The 19,618-nt window shown below is 43.2% G+C and overlaps 1 protein-coding gene across 2 annotated transcripts in view; it reads left to right on the top strand.

Annotated features, from left to right (window-relative positions):
• The window catches only part of LOC122557495 (protein WWC2-like), a 242,696-nt gene that overhangs the window by 190,882 nt on the left and 32,196 nt on the right, over positions 1-19,618 (top strand). For both annotated transcript variants that reach the window (XM_087973644.1, XM_043705245.2), the window contains exon 12: positions 17,671-17,794. In XM_087973644.1, coding sequence (XP_087829770.1) covers positions 17,671-17,794 — 124 coding nt within the window. The remainder of the gene's footprint in view (positions 1-17,670; positions 17,795-19,618) is intronic.

Here is a 19,618-nt window from a genome sequence, read left to right as displayed (position 1 = left end):
ATCAGTTGAATTAACCTGTCATCCAAATTTTAGAGACACCTTTCCATGCCACGGTATTGGGAGGTAGACCTGGCACCAACCAGGGCCAAACATGGAGCACGTTCATGCATTTTCATGATTTAAAATAAGTGATGATGTGATCAGGATATCATGTAGGATAATTTTGAAATGGCCTATCTCATCATCAAGGTGAAACATGAACCTATTCACAAGGTTACCAATAAAATTGATCTTATAGTGCATAGGACTGTAGAAATCTCAGCATGAGTACTGACTAGTAGAATGAGGTTTTCATTGTCAGATTTCTCAACCAGTATTCGAGGAAAAGGAGTTTATTTGATTGCTCCATTCCGGTGGTAAATGTGATCCATGATAGAGTTTATTAAATTGTGTAAAGAAGTTCTTTGATGCAGCTGAGGATTGAAATAGTACAAGCTTGTCATTTACATGTTGGAAATATGTAAGAGCGTGAAGTATGCTCCATCAGCTTGCAAACCTCTGAAATTGCATCCAGTATTAGGTGTGATTCTGCTACTGGAAATTATTCATTAAATGCAGGGAGTTTTTCTATAACATGATGGCTGCATTCTCCACATTATAGAAAAGTTGCGCTTTAGAAACAGTGTCCCCAAATTGTCAATCACATTACAGCTAACTCGCATTAACAACATGTGCATTATAGCAGAACGACCTGCAATCCAGATTGTGCTGAGTGACATCAAGAAACAATTTAAATTCATCAGTGGGCCTCACAGCGTGATGTACTTGTTTGTGCTAGAAACTCCGTATATAAATGCACAGGACCCTGTTTTATGTTGGTAAAAGGAATTTGTGCATGCATTGTACTTCTTATACCAATAACATACACGGAGACAGCCAAACTCTGGGCCATTCCCATGATAATATCCTGACCAATCAGAATCTACTTTCTGATCTGAGAATTAAGATTGCTGCATCTCCACACCAACGATGGGCCAACCGATCAACATTCTTTTTTCATTGCTGTATAAAATGATGTTTTTATTTTCCAAGTCTGTTTCGTGGTTCTTAGTTCTGATGAATGCAAAATGGAAAGTTTCAACTTCTAGTCTCCTTTTAGGCATGTTCAATGAACAGAGTTAATGGTTCAGGTCACTGACCTTTCTCTATGTATGGTCGAGTGAAATAGGGACTGATAGGAAGGGTGAGGGGAGTAACAAATTAAGAATATTATATATGAATGCACGAAGCATAAGAAGTAAGGTGGATGGGCTTGAGGCTCCGTTGGAAATTGGCAGGTACAATGTTGTGGGGATAACCGAGACATGGCTTCAAATGGACGGGGCCTAGGAAATGAATATTCAAGGCTATACATGCTATTGAAAGGACAGACTGACAGGCAGAGGGGGTGGGGTGGCTCTGTTGGTGAAGAATGATATTCAGGCCCTTGCGAGGGGGGACATAGAATCAGGAGATGTAGAATCAGTATGGATAGAGCTGAGAAATTCTAAGGGTAGAAAGACCCTAATGGGAGTTATCTACAGGCTCCCAAACAGTAGTCTGGATATAGGGTGTACGTTGAATAAGAAGTTGAAATTGGCCTGTCGCAAAGGTATTACTACAGTTGTTATGGGGGATTTCAACATGTAGGTAAACTGGGAGAATCAGGATGGTAATGGACCCCAACAAAGGGAGTTTGTAGGGTGCCTCTGAGATGGATTCTTAGAACAGCTTGTGCTGGAGCCTACCAAGGAGAAGGCAATGCTGGATCTGGGGTTGCGCAACAAACCAGATTTGATCAGGGACCTCGAAGTAAAGGAGCCATTAGGAGGTAGTGACCATAATATGATAAGTTTTAATCTGCAATTTGAGAGGGAGAAGGGAGAATCGGGAGTGTCAGTATTGCAGTTGAACAAAGGGAACTATGGAGTTATGAGGGAGGAGCTGACCAAAGTTCAATGGTTCAATACCCTAGCAGGGATGGCAGTGGAACAACAATGACAGGTATTTCTGGATATAATGCAGAAGGTGCAGGATCGGTTCATTCCAAAGGGGAAGAAAGCAGCCGTGGCTGACGAGGGAAGTTAAGGACTGTATAAAGATAAAAGAGAAGTGCAACATAGCAAAGGTGAGCGGGAAGCCGGAGGACTGGGAAACTTTTAAAGAGCAACAGAGTGTAACTATAAATGCAATACGTGGAGAAAAAATGAGGTACGAAGGCAAACTGGCCAAAAATATAAAGGAGGATAGTAAAAGCTCTTTTAGGTATGTGTAAAGAAAAAAAATGGTTCAGATGAAAATTGGGCCCTTGAAGACAGAAATGGGTAAATTTATTATGGGGAGCAAGGAAATGGCAGAAGAGTTGAGTAGGTAATTTGGATCTGTCTTCGCTGGGGAAGACACAAGCAATCTCCCAGATGTAATAGTGGCTGAAGGACCTAGGGTAATGGATGAACTGAAGGGAATTTATATTAGGCAGGAAATGGTGTTGGATAGACTGTTAGGTCTGAAGGCTAATAAGTTCCCGGGACCTGATGGTCTACATCCCAGGGCACTGAAGGAGGTAGCTCTAGAAATTGTGGACACATTGGTGATCATTTTCCAATGTTCTATCAATTCAGGATCAGTTCCTGCGGATTGGAGGGTGGCTAATGTTGTTCCACTTTTCAAGAAGGGAGCGAGAGAGAAAACAGGGAATTATAGACCGGTTAGCCAGATGTCAGTGTTGGGAAAGGTGCTGAAGTCAATTATAAAAGATGAAATTACGACTCATTTGGATAGCAGTAACAGGATAGGTCAGAGTCAACATGGATTTACGAAGGGGAAGTTGTGCTTGACTAACCTTCTGGAATTTTTTGAGGATGTAATTATGAAGATGGACAAGGAGAGCCAGTGGATGTAGTGTATCTGGACTTTCAGAAAGCCTTTGATAGGAAGTTAGTGAACAAAATTAGGGCACGTGGTACTGGGGGCAAGGTACTGACTTGGATTGAAAATTGGCTGACGGACAGGAAGCAAAGAGTAGTGAGAAATGGGTCCCTTTCGGAATAGCAGGCGGTGACCAGTGGGGTGCCACAAGGTTCGGTGCTGGGACTGCAGCTGTTTACAATATACATTAATGATATAGATGAAGGTATTAAAAGTAATATTGGCAAATTTGCTGATGAACAAAGCTGGGTGGCAGAGTGAAATGTGAGGAGGATGTTATGAGAATACAGGGTGATTTGGAAGGCTAGGTGAGTGGACAGATGCATGGCAGATGCAGTTTAATGTGGATAAATGTATGGTTATCCACTTTGGTGGCAAGAACAGGAAGGCAGATTACTACCTAAATGGAGTCAAGTTAGGTAAAGGGGCAGTACAACGAGATCTAGGTGTTCTTGTACATCAGTCAATGAAAGCAAGCATGCAGGTACAGCAGGCAGTGAAGAAAGCTAATAGCATGCTGGCCTTCATAACAAGAGGAATTGAGTATAGGAGCAAAGACATCCTTCTGCAGCTGTACAGGGCCCTGGTGAGACCGCACCTGGAGTATTGTGTGCAGTTTTGGTCTCCAAATTTGAGGAAGGACATTCTGGTATTGAGGGGAGTGCAGGGTAGGTTCACAAGATCAATTCCTGGAATGGCGGGACGATCCTATGTTGAAAGATTGGAGCGACTAGGCTTGTATACACTTGAGGTTAGAAGGATGAGGGGGATCTGATTGAGGTGTATAAAATGATTAATGGATTGGACACTCTGGAGGCAGGAAGCATGTTTCCGCTGATGGGTGAGTCCAGAACCAGAGGACACAGTTTAAAAGTGACGGGGAGGCCATTTAGAACAGAGTTGAGGAGAAACGTCTTCACCCAGAGAGTGGTGGATATATGGAATGCTCTGCCCTAGAAGGCTGTGGACGCTAAGTCTCTGGATACTTTCAAGAAAGAGATGGATAGTGCTCTCAGAGATAGTGGAATCAAGGGTTATGGGGATAAGGCAGGAACAGGATACTGATTAAGGATGATCAGCCATGATCATAATGAATGGTGGTGCAGGCTCAAAGGGCAGAATGGCCTACTCCTGCACCTATTGTCTATTGTCGATTATAATAAACAGTGTAAAGGATGTCGTATGAAACTAAATGTGCAGTATATCCCAGATACCTTTTTGCAGGACGCCTCCTTCTCTGATTTATAAATGACACCTTTGTTGCCAGTTGGGACCTGATTAATTGTATGAACAGGATGTATCGTGTCCAGTGTTTTCATTTTAATCTTTTTGGAATTAGGTATAAAAATATCAACGCCCTCACAACAATCCTAAAAACAGGAGGTTAAAGAGAAACACAAAACGCGGTCGTTGCCGACTGAAAGTATTCCATGCTGTGATACAAAATTCTGAAAGCCCATAATAATATGTCATAGGATCATAAAAATCATCAATGTTTCGGTCTCCTTACTTGAGGAAGGATGTGATGGCACTGGAGGCAGTTCAGAGGAGGTTCACCAGGTTGATTCCAGGCACGAAAGGACTGTCGTACAAGGAGCTGTCAAATAGCTTGTGCATGTACTCAACTAGAGTTCAGAAGAATGAGGATGATCTGATTGAGGTGTATAAAATGCTAAAGGGGATTGATAAGGTGGGGAGCAGCCTGGAGAGTGGAGTGGAGACGAGGAGAAGATTAACTATAATCATGTTAAATGGCAGAGGGGGCTCAAAGGACTGAATTGCCTACTCCTGCTCCCAGTTCCTATGTTCCCGTGATCAAATGGGACCTTTCATTGGTAGACTAGGCAAAAGTGAGGACTGCAGATGCTGGAGATTAGAGTCAAGATTAGAGTGGTGCTGGAAAAGCACAGCAGGTCAGGCAGCATCCGAGGAGCAGGAAAATCGGGCAAAAACCCTTCATCAGGAATGGAGTCAATCACAATTTCGAAGTTGTTTTGCTGTCTGCTTAGTTTCAGATTCAAAATGAAAGAACTTTGTAATTCATAAGGGAAATCAAGTAACATTATTCCTTCCTGGGAGCAGAATTAAATACATTTTGCTGACCAGAGGTAGGATATACTCTGCCTTATCTACACAAATGCTGAATAATTAGGCGAGCATCAGGCATTATACATCATCTCAGGGAATGAAACAAATACATCAATTGAATCCTGAGGATTTAATTCACAGGTCCACTGACCACAATCAGTTCCTACAAGAGCATAACAACATGGGAAAGAGGAACAGCAATAGGCTATGCAGTCTTTCAAGTCTAATCCTCATGACTCCTTCATCCCTTAATGCCCAAGAACCTATCACTCTCACCAAACAATCTGCTGGAAATACTCTGCTCACATTGTAGAAAATTACAACATACAGCTTAGATAATAAAGATCATTCTCACAACGGCATTCACCTATTGCCTTCCCACCTACCTTCTCCCCCCCCCCCCTCCCAATTCCACCCCCAATACCCCCCCCCCCCCCAATTTATCTCTCAGCCTACTTCCCTTTCAAATTCCTGATGAAGGGCTTATACCCAAAATGTTGACTCTCCTGCTCCTCGGATGCTGCCTAACCTGTTGTGCTTTTCCAGAGCCACACTTTTTCACTGTGTAATAACATTTCTGAACAAAATACGTAGAAAGCAAGTTAGAATGGCTCACAGAGGTTACTTTTCCATCATAATATTGGTCAAGGCATGTTTGAAAACCAGTCTGTGTAGTTTAATTGAAAGCTTGTGTTTAAACTTAAGAATCAAGGCTGAGAACAGCAATAATCTGAACACCAGAGAATCATAATAACAAACACTTAAAAGAATCATTCATCAACAATGTGGTTGAGATAGCAACAGGGGAGAGCTATGTTTGGTGGGGAAGGGGAAAGTGGACGAGTCAATGTGACAGTGAAGCTGTAGGTTCAGAAAGTCAACTCAGTCTTAAATATGACGGCACATTCGCAGGTAGATAGGATAGTGAAGAAGGCGTTTGGTATGCTTTCCTTTATTGGTCAGAGCATTGAGTACAGGAGTTGGGAGGTCATGTTGCGGATGTACAGGACAATGGTTAGGTCACTTTTGGAATATTGCATACAATTCTGGTCTCTTTCCTATCAGAAAGATGTTGTGAAACTTGAAAGGGTTTAGAAAAGATTTATAAGGATGTTGCCAGGGTTGGAGGATTTGAGCTATAGGGAGAGGCAGAATAGTCTGAGGCTGTTTTCCCTGGAGTGTCGGAAGCTGAAGGGTGACCTTATAGAGGTTTACAAAATTATGAGGGGCATACATAGGATAAATAGACAAAGTCTCTTCCCTGGGATGGGGGAGTCCAGAACTAGAGGGCATAGAAATAGGGTGAGAGAGGAAAGATGTAAAAGAGACCTAAGGGGCAACTTTCTCACGCAGAGGGTGGTATGTGTATGGAATGAGCTGACAGGGGAAGTGGTGGAGGCTGGTACAATTGCAACATTTAAGAGGCATTTGGATGGGTATATGAATAGGAAGGGTTGGAAGGATATGGGCCGGGTGCTGGCAGGTGGGACTAGATTGGGTTGGGATACCTGATTGGCATGGACAAGTAGGACTGAAGGGTCTGTTTCGGTGCTGTACATCTCTATGACTCTATGTCATTTATTTAGCTGAAGTGCCCAGGGAGAATGACTAGAGCATTACGTTTGTGACAGGTGTCAAAAACAAATACTTTACTGTTTCCCATGGTTATTTGGAGGAAATTAGGGCTAAACTTAGACTGGATGCAGAAAGAACAAATTGACATCACTGATCATAACTATGCACCATTTTTGGTGCTGAGCATGGAGTTGACACCTGATCGATATACAAACTGAATAATCACAAGAAAGGCGACTTGGATGTAGGCATATTTAAAGACTTGTGGGAAATAAGGGGAGGTTATATATATATATTAATTTACTATGACAGTAAGATCGACAGTGTATTTGTCACTTGAAGGAAATGGGTTTTGCAACAGATGAGGGGAGGGACATAGTCAGAGCTAACAGATGGAGCCAGGGAGCTGAGTTTGGTGCTGGTCAGTAACTTATTTAAGAGCATATAAAATATACAGCCCAACCAAGCTATACTGTCATTATCCTGCCTTCATTTCTTCATAATCGAGGTTTACCTTCATCACCATGTCTTCCTTTTTTGTTAAGTATTTCCCCTAAATTAGCTCTACCCCTTCAACTGCTGCGAATGGTAACAAGTTGCATATTCTCACAACTCTGTGGGTCAGGTGATGCTTCTAAATTTCCTACTTGATTTCTTGGTAATAATGAGAATGATTATTACAATTAGAGTTTTTTTTCTGTATTAGAGGATAGCTTATTCAGGGGTTCATGCAACCAACAGATTTATTAACAAATAAAAACATTATTTTAATGTTTGTTTCTTTGATTTTCAAAGCATTTGGAAAGCCTGAATGCGCCATTTTAATTCCTGTAAATGGAATTCTAGCGCCACCTCATGGCTGTAGCTGACAGTACACTGGAAGTTAAAAATCACACAACACCAGGTTATAGTCCAACAGGTTTAATTGGAAGCACACTAGTTGGACTATAACCTGGTGTTGTGTGATTTTTAACTTTGTACACCCCAGTCCAACACCGGCATCTCCGAATCAGTACACTGGAACTCAGTTAACAGGAGCTCAACATATTTGTCCAGCAGAAGACAAGCAGTACCAGCGTAATCAGTGTTCACATCATTTTAAATTGCATGAAACCTTAAATGCTGGGCAGGATGAAATGGTTTAGGGAATAGTTGCATTTGACAGATACGGTTGATCCTGGTCACAGAGTCATAGAGTGGTACAGCATGGAAACAGACTCTTCGGTCCAACCAGTCCATGCTGAATGTAATCCCAAACTAAACCATGCCTGCACATGGCCCATCTCCCTCCAAACATTTCTTATCCATGTGCTTATCTGGATGTCTTTGAAATGTTGTAGCTGTACCTGCATCCACCACTTCCTCGAGAAGTTCATTCCTCACACAAACTACTTTCTGTGTTTAAAAACTGCCTCCTTGTCTTTTTTAAATCTGTCTCATCTCACCTTAAAATTATGCCCCCAGTCCTGAAATCCTCCACCTTACGGAAACGACAGCTACTATTCACCTTACCTATACCCTCCATGATCTTATAAACCTCTATAAGGTTACCTCCTACACTCGAGTGAAAAATGTCCCAGACTATTCAGCCTCTACTCATAACTCAAACCTACCATTCCTGGCAACATCCTGGTAAATCTCTTCTGAACTCTCTCCAGCTTAATAATATCGTTCCTGTAACAGGGAGACCAGAAGTGGACACAGTATTCCAGAAGAGGCCTCACCAATGCCTTGTCCAGCCTCAATATAATGTTTCAATTCCCATACTCAAAGATCTGGGCAATAAAGGCAAGCGTGCAAAATGCCTTCTTAACCACCCTATCTTTATGTGATACAAACCTCGAAGAATTATGTACTTGAAACACTAGGTCTCTCTGTTCTACAACACTAGGCCCTACTTTTAATTGTATAAGTCTTGCCTTTGTTTGTTTTACCAAAATGTAATACCTCATATTAAATGATCAGTACTACTTTGACTGGTGTCACCCAGTAATATAGTCTCCACCTCTCAGATCTTTTCTGCTCTTTACAGACAGTTACAATATTAGACAAAGCAGTACTAACCATTTTCCATTACCATAGAGGGATAATTTTTAAAGGGGCCTTAATGTACTAAGCCACCGGCTGTTTTGTGAAATTTGAAATGTACTTATATCCTGCTCTGACTAATTTCTGGAGGAGTCACGTCTTTGGGCAGCTTTAATCGCCTCTTTGTATTATTAAGTTAAAAATCACACAACACCAGGTTGTCGTCCAACAGGTTTATTTGGAAGCACTAGCTTTTAAAGCACAGCTCCTTCGTTAGTTGGTTGTGGAGTATAAGATCATAAGACACAGAACTTATAGCAAAAGTTTATAAATTCTGTGTCTTATGATCTGATACTCCAAAACCACCAAATGAAGGAGCAGTGGTCTGAAAGCTAGTGCTTCCAAATAAAACTGTTGGACTATAACCTGGTGTGTAATTTTTAATTTTGTGCACCCCAATCCAACACCGGCACCTCCAAATCATTTGTATTATTAATAATTATGTGAAGTAGTCAAAAAGTGATGCTTCAGGTAACTGTGAGAGTTATTTAATTTCATTAGTTTCAATGTCATCTGACCATTGTGGACAAATGACATGTGCACAGCCACTATGTATGGCAGGATTCTATGGCCGTGTAAGTAGCCTCACCATCTCCAAGTCAGAAAATAAAATAAATTGCTCATGGTTGCCATCCTAAATACCATCCATTAGCACTTCCCCCAACTCTACCTTTCTCCATGGAGCTACATGTATTCAGAGTTGTCTGAGGACAAATCAGAATTTAACTGCCATTTAGTTGTGGTACTAGAGTCTTGTACATGTGGAGTGACACCCCAACAGACAGTCATCATCTGCCAGAGTGGAGGGAAGAGAATTGTCAGGGAGAATTTTGCTCATTAAAGTGAAAAGTCAAATAAGACTGACAAAGATAGAAGATGAGAATAGAATAGCAGTCAAGATGAAAGGGAACCCAAGAATCTTTTACCTGCATCTAAGTAGTTAGTTGGCAGTAATGGACGGGTCCAATTATGGACAAAAGAAAGTTGATTTATATTTAGAGGGGAAGGGTAAGGCTAAAATATCTTTGTATCAGGTTGATTAAGGAAGATGAACCTGACAAAATATCAGCAAAATTGGAGATAATGGAGACAATAGAGAGTGCGAACATTGAAAGGGACAGATTCATGGGAAAGTTCCCTCTGTTTAGGGCACGTAAGTCACCAGATCCAACTAGAATGCTTCCTAGGTTGTTAAAGGGAGCGGGGGTGGAGATAGCAGAAAGGTTCACCTTAATTATTCAATTTTCCCTGGATAAGGGGGGTGTTTTTCTTGCCTTATTCTTCAATGGGATGTAGGTGTCCCTGGTCAGGCTGGTATTTATTGCCGATTACTAATTGCCCTTGAGGACATGGTGCTGCAATGGCTCAGTGGCTAGCACGGTAGCCTCACAGCACCAGGGACCCGGGTTCAATTCCAGCCTTGGGTGACTGTCTGTGTGGAGATTGCCTAAGTCTGTGTGGGTTTCCTCTGGGTGCTCTGGTTTCCTCCCACAATCCAACATTGTGCAGGTTAGGTGGATTGGCCATGCTAAATTGCCCGTAGTGTTCAGGGTTGTAGTGGGATTAGGTATAAGACATATGGGGGTTACAGGGATAGGATGGAAGGGTGGAGTGTTGTTTGGAGGGTTGGTACAGACTGAATGGCCTCTATCTGCACAGTAGAGATTCTGTGAGATGATGGAGAGTTGCCACCTTTAGTGCTGAAGTCCATATGGTTTTAGGTATATCCATAATATTATAAGGAAGAGAGTTCCAGGATTTTGACCCAGGGCCAATGAAGGAATGGTGACAACATAATTCCAAATCAGGATGGTGAGTCTTGGCACAGCAGGGTGATAGTCCCATGCATTTACTGTCCCTTGTCCTTCTAGGTGGTAGAGGTCAAAGGTTTGGAAGGTGCAAACCCAGGAGCTTTAGATTAGATTCCTACAGTGCGGAAACAGGCCCTTTGGCCCAACAAGTCCACTCCGACCCTCCAAAGAGTAATCCACCCAGACCCATTTCCTTTTGACTAATGCACCTAGCACGATGGGCAATTTACCATGGCCAATTCACCTGACCTGCACGTCTTTGGACTGTGGGAGGAAACTGGAGCACCCAAAGGAAACCCATGCAGACACAGGGAAAATGTGCAAACTCCATACAGACACCCAAGGGTGAAGAATTGAACCTGGGACCCTGGTGCCGTGAGGCAGCAGTGCTATCCACAGAACCACCGTGCCGTGACTGACTTGGTGATGTGTCAGAGAATTGGAGAGTGACAAATCTGAATACATCATTTCAGAAAGTATGTGAGGACAGTCCTAGCAACTACCATCCAGTTAGTTTAACATCAATTGTGCATATGTTTTGTAATCCTTAATCAGGGATTTAAAAAAAAATAGGCATTTGGTTCAAGTTAATTAAGGTTATCTGCACAGATTTGCAAAAGACTTTACGAACCTAACTGAATTTTTTAGTAAAGTAGCAGAAAGGGTTGATGAAGAGAATGCAGTGAATGTTGTTTTGATGAGTTTTAAGGAAGTGATTGACAAGGAAACATGTAAAAGGCTTGTTAACAAAGTTATGAAATAGGAAGACCAGAGTGCAATTGGATTTTTAAAAATGTATTAAAGACAGAAAGCAGTGAGTTCTGGTAGATGGTTGTTTTTTTCTGGATTGGAGAATAATTGACTGTGGTGTCCCCAAATGTTAGTACTGGGGCCAGTGTTTTCATCTTGTAATACATAAATGTCTTGGATAATGTTAAAAATCACACAACATACTCCATCCCAGACCAACGCCGGCTCCTACAAATCATGATTTCAGTCTTGGATAATGGAATACTGTATAACATTTCAGAATTAGCCAATGATACCTAATCTTGAAGGAGTGACGAATGGTGAGGATGTTATAAGTTGCCTGCAGCAGGGCATAGGACGGAGTAGTGGGCAGGCAAGCGACAGGTAGAATTTAATGCCGAGAAATGTGAGGGGATGCATTTTTGGCAAATAGCATCCAGAGAGTTGAATTACTGGCACAATTCCGAAGAGGATACAAAACCAAGCTCCCTGAGGTTGTGGGTGCTTAGATGTTTGAAGGGAGCAGGATATATTGAGAGAACAGCTAGCAAAATATGTGGAAGCTTGGGCTTCATAAATAAAGACGGGATGGGCGGCACGGTGGTTAGCACTGCTGCCTCACAGCGCCAGAGACCTGGGTTCGATTCCTGCCTCAGGTGACTGACTGTGTGGAGTTTGCACGTTTTCCTTGTGTCTGCGTGGGTTTCCTCCAGGTGCTCCAGTTTCCTCCCACAGTCCAAAAATGTGCAGATTAGGTGAATTGGCCATGTTAAATTACCTGTAGTGTTAGGTGAAGGGGAATGGGTCTGGGTGGGTTGCGGGTCGATGTGGACTTGTTGGACCGAAGGGCCTGTTTCCACACTGTAAGTAATCTAATCTAATCTAAAAAAAAATGATTTTGAAAGGAAACTGGACAATTATTTACAGGAAATGAAGTTGCAGAGTCACACGGATGGAATTTGATTTGATCTATTATTATCACAGGAACGGTGAAAAGCTTTGTTTTGTGTGCAGTACAGACAGATCATACCATACAAAGTGCATTGGGATAATAGTACAGAGCGTGGAAGACAATGTTACAGCTGCAGAGAAGGTACACAAAGAGCGAGATCAACATTTGAATTTGAAATTTGAAATATCAGAAGTCTGATAACAGCGGGGAAGAGGCTGTTCTTGAATCTGTTGGTACCTGTGTTTAAGCTTTTGTATCTTCTACCCAACGAAAGAGGTTGGAAGAGATTATAACCGGGGTGGGAGGAATCTTTAATGATGTTGGCTGTCTTCCGAGTCAATGAGAAGTATGGATGGAGTCAATGGATGGAAGGTTGGCTTGTAAGATGGACTGGGCTGTGTTGGAGGAGCGGGACGGGCTCAATTCCTCCATGGGAAGCTGGGAGGGAATTGATGGGTCAAAGGGCCTGATGAGATGAATAATTCTCACTGTCATAAAGCGATGCCTTTGGAAATTTCTTTATGGATCACTGATGCTTTCGGTGGAGAGTTAAGCATTTCCAAGAAACCAAGCTTTCAGAATGTGAAACTGGTACTCTTTCTTAATGGTGAAGTTTAAAAGGCATAATTAAAACAAAGTGAGTGACAAATAGAAATGAAAAAAGAAATGAAATAAAAGAAGATATTTGCATTTATATTGCACTTCTCAGAATGCTTTACATACAATACATTACTTTCAATGATTCTGTGATTGCTGTTATAATGACAAAAGGGTAGGTATGCTGCCCTTTCCCACCATTCAACCAATCTTGGTTGATTTTCTATATCAACTGCCTTTCCCCTGATCCTGAACGGTCAATAATCTTGCTTTCTTCAGTCCTGAATAATGTCAGTAATGAGCATCCACAACCCCCAGGTGTAATGAATTCCAAAAGACTCACAACTCACTGAGAGAAGAAATTCCCCCCACCCCCCCGCTCCTCCTTTCAGTCTCAAATAATCAACTCTTATCCTCTGTGTTCTAGATTCCCCAGGCAGGAGAAACAACCTGACAATCTCTGCCTTGTCAACTCCCTGAAAAGCCTTTAATGTTTTAACTCGCATTCCTTAAACCTCAGAGAGTCTCATCCCAATGTATCCAGCCTCACATCATAGCATAGCCTTCTCATCTCAGGAATTAATCTACTGAACCTTCATAGTTCTGATCTGAAGCACGTATGTGCTTCCTTCGATGGGGGAATCGAACACGCGCACAGTACTGCAGATGTAGTTCACCAAATTTCTTTGAAGTTCCAACAAACCTTTCTTCTTCTACTCCAGGTCCCTTGAAATGCAGACCTGCATGGTACTTGCCTTCCTACTTAGTTGCTGTACCTGCGTAATAGCTCTCTCTGATCCTTCTAAGCAGTACACCTAACTCTCCATGAACATAAATGTTTGCAAGTTTCCCATCTTCAAAAAACTGTTCTACGTCTTTTTCTTATGATTAAAATGAATAACCTTGCCCTTCCCCCAAACTCTGTACTCTGCTTGGCACTCAGTGCATGTGTTGCCGACTCACTGAGTGTGTCTGTATCACTTTAAAGTCTACATTCCTCCCTCGAAGGAGATGGCACAGTTGTCATGTCGCTGAAATAGTAATCCCGAGAAGGCCAGGCTAATGCCCTGGGAACAAAATCAGAAATTGCTGGAGAAACATAGCAGCCAGTCATAGAGTCATACAGCACGGAAACAGACCCTTTGATCCAACTCGTCCATGCTGACCAGACTTCTCAATCTGACCTAGTCCCATTTGCCAGCGTTTGGCCCATATCCCTCTCACCCCTTCCTAGTCATATATCTATTCAGATGCCTTTTAAATGTTGTAATTATATCAGCCTTCTGTGTGAAAAAGTTGCCCCTGAGGTATTTTGCTTTTTAACTATTTCCCCTCTTACCTATGCCCTGTAGTTTTGGATTCCTCCACCATTGGAAAAAGACCTTGGCTATTGACCCTAACCATGCCCCTCATGATTTCGTAAGCTTCTATAAGGTCACTCCTCAGCCTCCGGCACTCCAGGTGAAAAAGTTCCAGCCTATTCAACCTCTCCCAATAACTCAAACCTTCTGGTCCCAGCAACATCCTAGTAAATATTTTCTGCACCCTCTCAAGTTTAACAACATCTTTCCTATAGAAGAGTGACCAGAATTATATGCAGTATTCTAAAGGTGGTCGAACCAATGTCCTGTACAGCTGCAGCATGATGTCCCAACTCCTATCCTCATTATTCTGACCAATGCAGGCAAGCGTGCCTTCCTCAGTACCCTGTCTGTCTGCAACTCCATTTTTATGGATTACATACCTGCACCGTTCTGACAGCAGCTGTGGAGAGAAGGTGGTGGTGAACTGCCTTCTTGAACCACTGCAATCTACATGCTTTAGGTTGACCCACAATGCTGTTGACCAGCGACAGTAAAGGAACAGCAAAATATTTCCAAATCAGGATGGTGAGTGACTTGGAGGGGAACTGGCAGTAGCAGTGTTCTCACATCTTTACACAAACCTTGATGTTCTCACATATCTGCTCCCCTTGTCCTTCCAAATGGAAATGGTCGTAGATTTGAATACAGTGGTGGGAGGGAAATGGCATAAATTGCAGGCATACTGTTTTGGGAGGTTGGAGTCGGAGATACGTCTGCTGGGCACAGGGAGGACCCACACTTCCTTCTGTCCTCTGCCCTGAAACATGCTAGGCTGGCTGCCTTCCCTCAACCACATGTATTACAGAAGCAGAGGCTGATTGAGGTTCTTAGGTGACCATTCATTGGCCAATTCAGGGTCTCAATAGGCCACCTTCAGAGGGCTCTGTAAAATTCATCCCTCTGATTCTGGATAGTGCAGAAAAAATCCATTTGGCACATTTGAAGTTAGTCCCACTTGTTTTCATTTTCCCATTTTCTCATTTTGTAAAGGCTGTGTCTTTTTATTTTTCTGTTTCTGATTGTGGACTGAAAGAGGAAAACTGTTTTGAGAAACAAGGATTGTTGAGGCATTGCTGCACTTTTTGAAAGCCGGTAATCTGACACTCGTTGTTAAGTGCTGTTTACACAGCTGATGGTTGAAGAAGCTGTAGTAAATGTTTTGCAGGTGAATGAGAGCCAAGGGCTCTGTATAAATGGAGATGCAGCTGGCAACAGGATGCTGAGTGGTCTGTGAGCTGCTGACCAGTTATTGATGGTAAAGGCCTGCTGCCTACCAATGATTATTCATTTGGTTCACAAGTAGCTGAACAGTTTGGGGCTAAGAATGAGATAGGGAGAAGCCTTCAGATCTCCACATAGTCAGCTGTTTCTCTTCTTTGTTGTAAAAAACACTTTAAGCCTGAAGAAAAGCCAGCTTGCTTTTCCTTGAGTTTTTGAAAGCTGTGACTTCTAAGTACTAAGTCAGAGGTCTTTGTAAAGGTAAGCCGGTCGTCCTGTGCGTCCTGCAAACATGTCAATACAGAGGAGAAAGCTCCAGAAGTCGCATTCTGATCAGCACAAGATTCATCTCAGTAAATCCTGTGGATAGGGATCACTGAGCTGCTTTCCCTGTCTTTCACTTCACCCATAACACCCATTTTTTCCTGTCTGTGTTTGTCTATATGTGTGTGGGTAGAAGAGGGATCGAGAAGGGGATTACATTTTTTACCAGTTGATGTACCATATACGGTGAAGTAACAGTCAATCTCATGCAAAAGTTGATCCCCTATTTTTGGCCAAATAATCTGGAATTTTCCATATATCTTGTGTAAAAGTCGACCCTAGTTCTTCACAGATTAACATTTATGTGTCAGTGTGCCGGCTGTCACGTCCTGCTCCAGTTTTCCAGTCTGCCAGTTGTTCCACTCCTCTCCCGGTCTTCCAGTCCACTGACATTTGTGTTCCACTTCAGATTATCAGAATTACCATAAGTCATTTTGTTTCGTATATTCATTTGGAGATCAATTGGGCTTCTGCTAATGATCCAGTATGAATATTGACGGGCATGAATTTCAGTCCCATAAAAATAGTATCCACATAATAGTTGACCCCATAAATTTAACCTTAAAAAATAGTCAAAAAAAAGGACTATTACTTGAGTATATGTGGTATGGAGAAGGTAAGGACTGCAGGTGCTGGAGATCAGAGTCGAGAGTGTGGTGCTGGAAAAGCACAGCAGGTCAGGCAGCATCCGAGGAGCAGGAAAATCGACATTTCGGGCATAAACCCTTCACCGGGAGTGAGGCTTGTGGGCCAGGGGGCTGAGAGATAAATGGGAAGGGTTGAGATGGGGGGGGGAAGGTAGCTAAGAATGTGATAGCTAGATGAAGGTGAGGGAGAAAATGATAGGTCGGAGAGAAGGGTGGAGCGGATAGATGGGAAAGGCTATGGACAGGTCAGGAGGATGGTGCTGAGTTGGAGGCTTGGGACTGGGATAGTGAGAGGGGAGGGGAAATGAGGAAATTGGTGAATTGCACATTAATCCCGTGTGATTGCAGGGGCCCAAAGGCAGAAGATGAGGCGTTCTTCCTCCAGGCGTCGGGTGGTTAAAGTTTAGCGATGGAGGAGGCCCAGGACCTGCATGTCCTTGATGGAGTGGGAGGGAGAGTTGAACTGTTCAGACACGGGACGGTGGGGTTGGTTGGTATGGGTGTCCCAGAGATGTTCTCTGAAACGATCCGCAAGTTGGCATCCTTCCTCATCTGACAGAGGTTTACCTGTACCTCCACCAATATCATCTATTGTATCTGTTGCACCCGGTGTAATCTCCTCTACATCGGGGAGACAGGATGCCAACTTGCGGATCATTTTAGAGAACCACTGTGGGACAGCCGCACCAACCAACCTCATCGCCCCATGGCTGAACATTTCTCCTGCTCCTCAAATGCTGCTTGACCGGCTGTGCTTTTCCAGCACCACACTCTTGACTCTATATGGCATATGCCCTTAGTTCATAATTGTTAATCTGTAGTTAGAACTTTCTTTTGTGGGATAAGTAGTAATTCTTGTTAAATACAGAGTTGCAGTCTGTGTTTTCCATCAACCTGGGTCTGAAAATTGGAAAATTCTGTGAATTTTTCCAAATCTTTAACTTTTGTGACAACACTGGGAATAGCGAAGATCACTCCTCCAGTGGGGAGTTACAATCATCTCATCCATTGAGATGTTGAAAAGTCCTCTGTGCACACAATTTGCATTCTACTGTTTCCAGAAGCTTTAAATGAAGGTCCCCCACATTTTATTTTGGTGGGCATCAAGGTTTTGCACTCAGTCCCTAGTCTCTGCTGAGTCAAGGAAACCTATCTAAGGGGGGGGGAAATCAGTAATTGCAAATCACAAACGTTGCATGTACTTCAACAAAAGTTTAGACTTTTTGGTGAGAAAGGTTGAAAATAGATGGGAGGGGGATGCGGGAAAGTGAAGGTGCCGAGGAGCTGAAAAGTCCCTCCGAAGGAATTTCGACAGTGAGTTTGACGAGCAGTGTGTGTTCTGTGTGCAGGTGTTGATTTGCAGCAAGGAGCAGTGGGACATCGAGTCGAAGAGAAAGCAGCATGTGTATCTGCTGCCGTTTCTGATGAATCTGTGGCCGGGGACAGCGGGGTGTATGAGGCTTCTGTCAAACGGTATGTGAATGATATCCTGTGTTTCACAGTGGCTCAAGGATGCCACATTTGATAATCGTATGCTGCATGTGTGTTTGTGGGCATGTGTGTATTTATGTGTGTGTGCATGTGTATGTGGGTGTATGTGTGCATGTGTGTATTTATGTGTGTGTGCATGTGTATGTCTATATATGCATGTATGTGTGTGTGTGTGTGTGTGACTAGGGTTGGGGGGAGTGGAATTCCTATTTTTAGTGCACTTAACTGCTTTTTACCAAAGTCATCCTCCAGTTTCCATTTGACAGTTTATCAGTTTCCAAAAATAAAACCACAAATCACATTATTAACAGCAACCAGAGTCACAAATGAATCTTTGTCACTGGGATCATGTTAGACTAGCCCTCCTCATCCTCTTCAACTGTCTGCAGCCATTGACATGTTTAACCAGTCCACTCTACTTCATCACTGTCCAGAGGGATGGACCTGCCTGATGCTCTTAGTACTGGTTCCTCTAACCACTCTCACGTGGTATCCCTGAAGTGCCACAAGGGTCTATCCTTGGCCTCTCCTATTTCTCATCTCCATGTTGTCTCTTGACAGCATCATCCAAAAACACGATGTCAAGGCAGGTGGTGGCATAGTAGTTATGTCACTAGATTGGCATTCCAGAAACCCAGGCTAATGTTCAAATCCCACCAGGATAGATGGTGAAATTTAAACTCAATAAATATCTGGAAGTACAAGACAGCCTAATGGCAACCACGTAACCATTTTCATTTGTCGTAAAACCCCACCTGGTTTAATAATGTCTTTCAGAGCAGGAAATTTACCATTCTTACCTCTTCTGGCCGACATGTGACTCCAGACCGATAGTAATATGGTTGACTGTAACTGCCTTCTGGGCAGTTAGGATGGGCAGTAAATGCTCATCTAACCAGCGATGGCCTCATCCCCGTGGAAAAATGAAGAAAGTTCCACACATACTGGTGATATCTGACTCCATCTCACCACCACAAATGGGCGGCACGGTGGCTCAATGCTTAGCACTGCAGCCTCACAGCACAAGGGACCCGGGTTCAATTCCACCCTCGGGCGACTGTCTGTGTAGAGTTTGCACGTTCTTCCAGTGTCTGCGTGGGTTTCCTCCGGGTGCTCTGGTTTCCTCCCACAGTCCAAAGATGTGCAGGTCAGGTGAATTGGCCATGCTAAATTGCCCATAGTGTTAGGTGCATTAGTCAGAGGGAGATGGGTCTGGGTGAGTTGCTCTTCGGAGGGTCGGTGTGGACTTGTTGGGCCGAAGGGCCTGTTTCCACACTGTAGGAAATCTAATCTAATGTCTTGAACCCTCCATTATGTATGATTTCTGCATATCCATCAACCAGTCTTGGGTGAGCAGATGATTCTTCTATTGGGAAGGCCAAAGTCTTTATTCCCAGCCACAAACTCTGTTTCCTAGCCACCAACCTCATCCAGAGGCTGAACTAGACCATCCGCAACTTTGACCTCACATTTGTACCTGAGCTTAGTTTCCGATGCGAGAGCTGCCTGCCTTTGTCTCTGTAACACTCTTCTGGAGCTCACTTCTGAGAGGGATTTGCTGATATCAAACAGGATATAGGAGCCTGACTGACACGTGGCAGCTTTTGAAGACAGTGGGAGCTGCCCCTGTTACTAGCTCAGTTGCCGGCAATTATGTCAGTAAGTAGAATCCCAGCAGTGTGGAAGCAGGCCGTTTGGCCCATCAATTCCACACTGACCCTCCGAAGAGCATCCCACTCCCCTACTCTGTCCCTGTAACCCTGCCTTCCCCATGGCTAATCCACTTATCCTGCACATCCCTGGACA

The sequence above is a fragment of the Chiloscyllium plagiosum genome, unplaced genomic scaffold, assembly GCF_037043375.1.
Source record: "Chiloscyllium plagiosum isolate Xiang-an unplaced genomic scaffold, Cpla_swu_hap1 HiC_scaffold_2, whole genome shotgun sequence".
In the NCBI taxonomy this organism is placed as follows: domain Eukaryota; kingdom Metazoa; phylum Chordata; class Chondrichthyes; order Orectolobiformes; family Hemiscylliidae; genus Chiloscyllium; species Chiloscyllium plagiosum.
The sequence above is the reverse complement of the archived record's forward strand: the minus strand, read 5'-3'. Positions and strand labels throughout refer to the sequence as shown.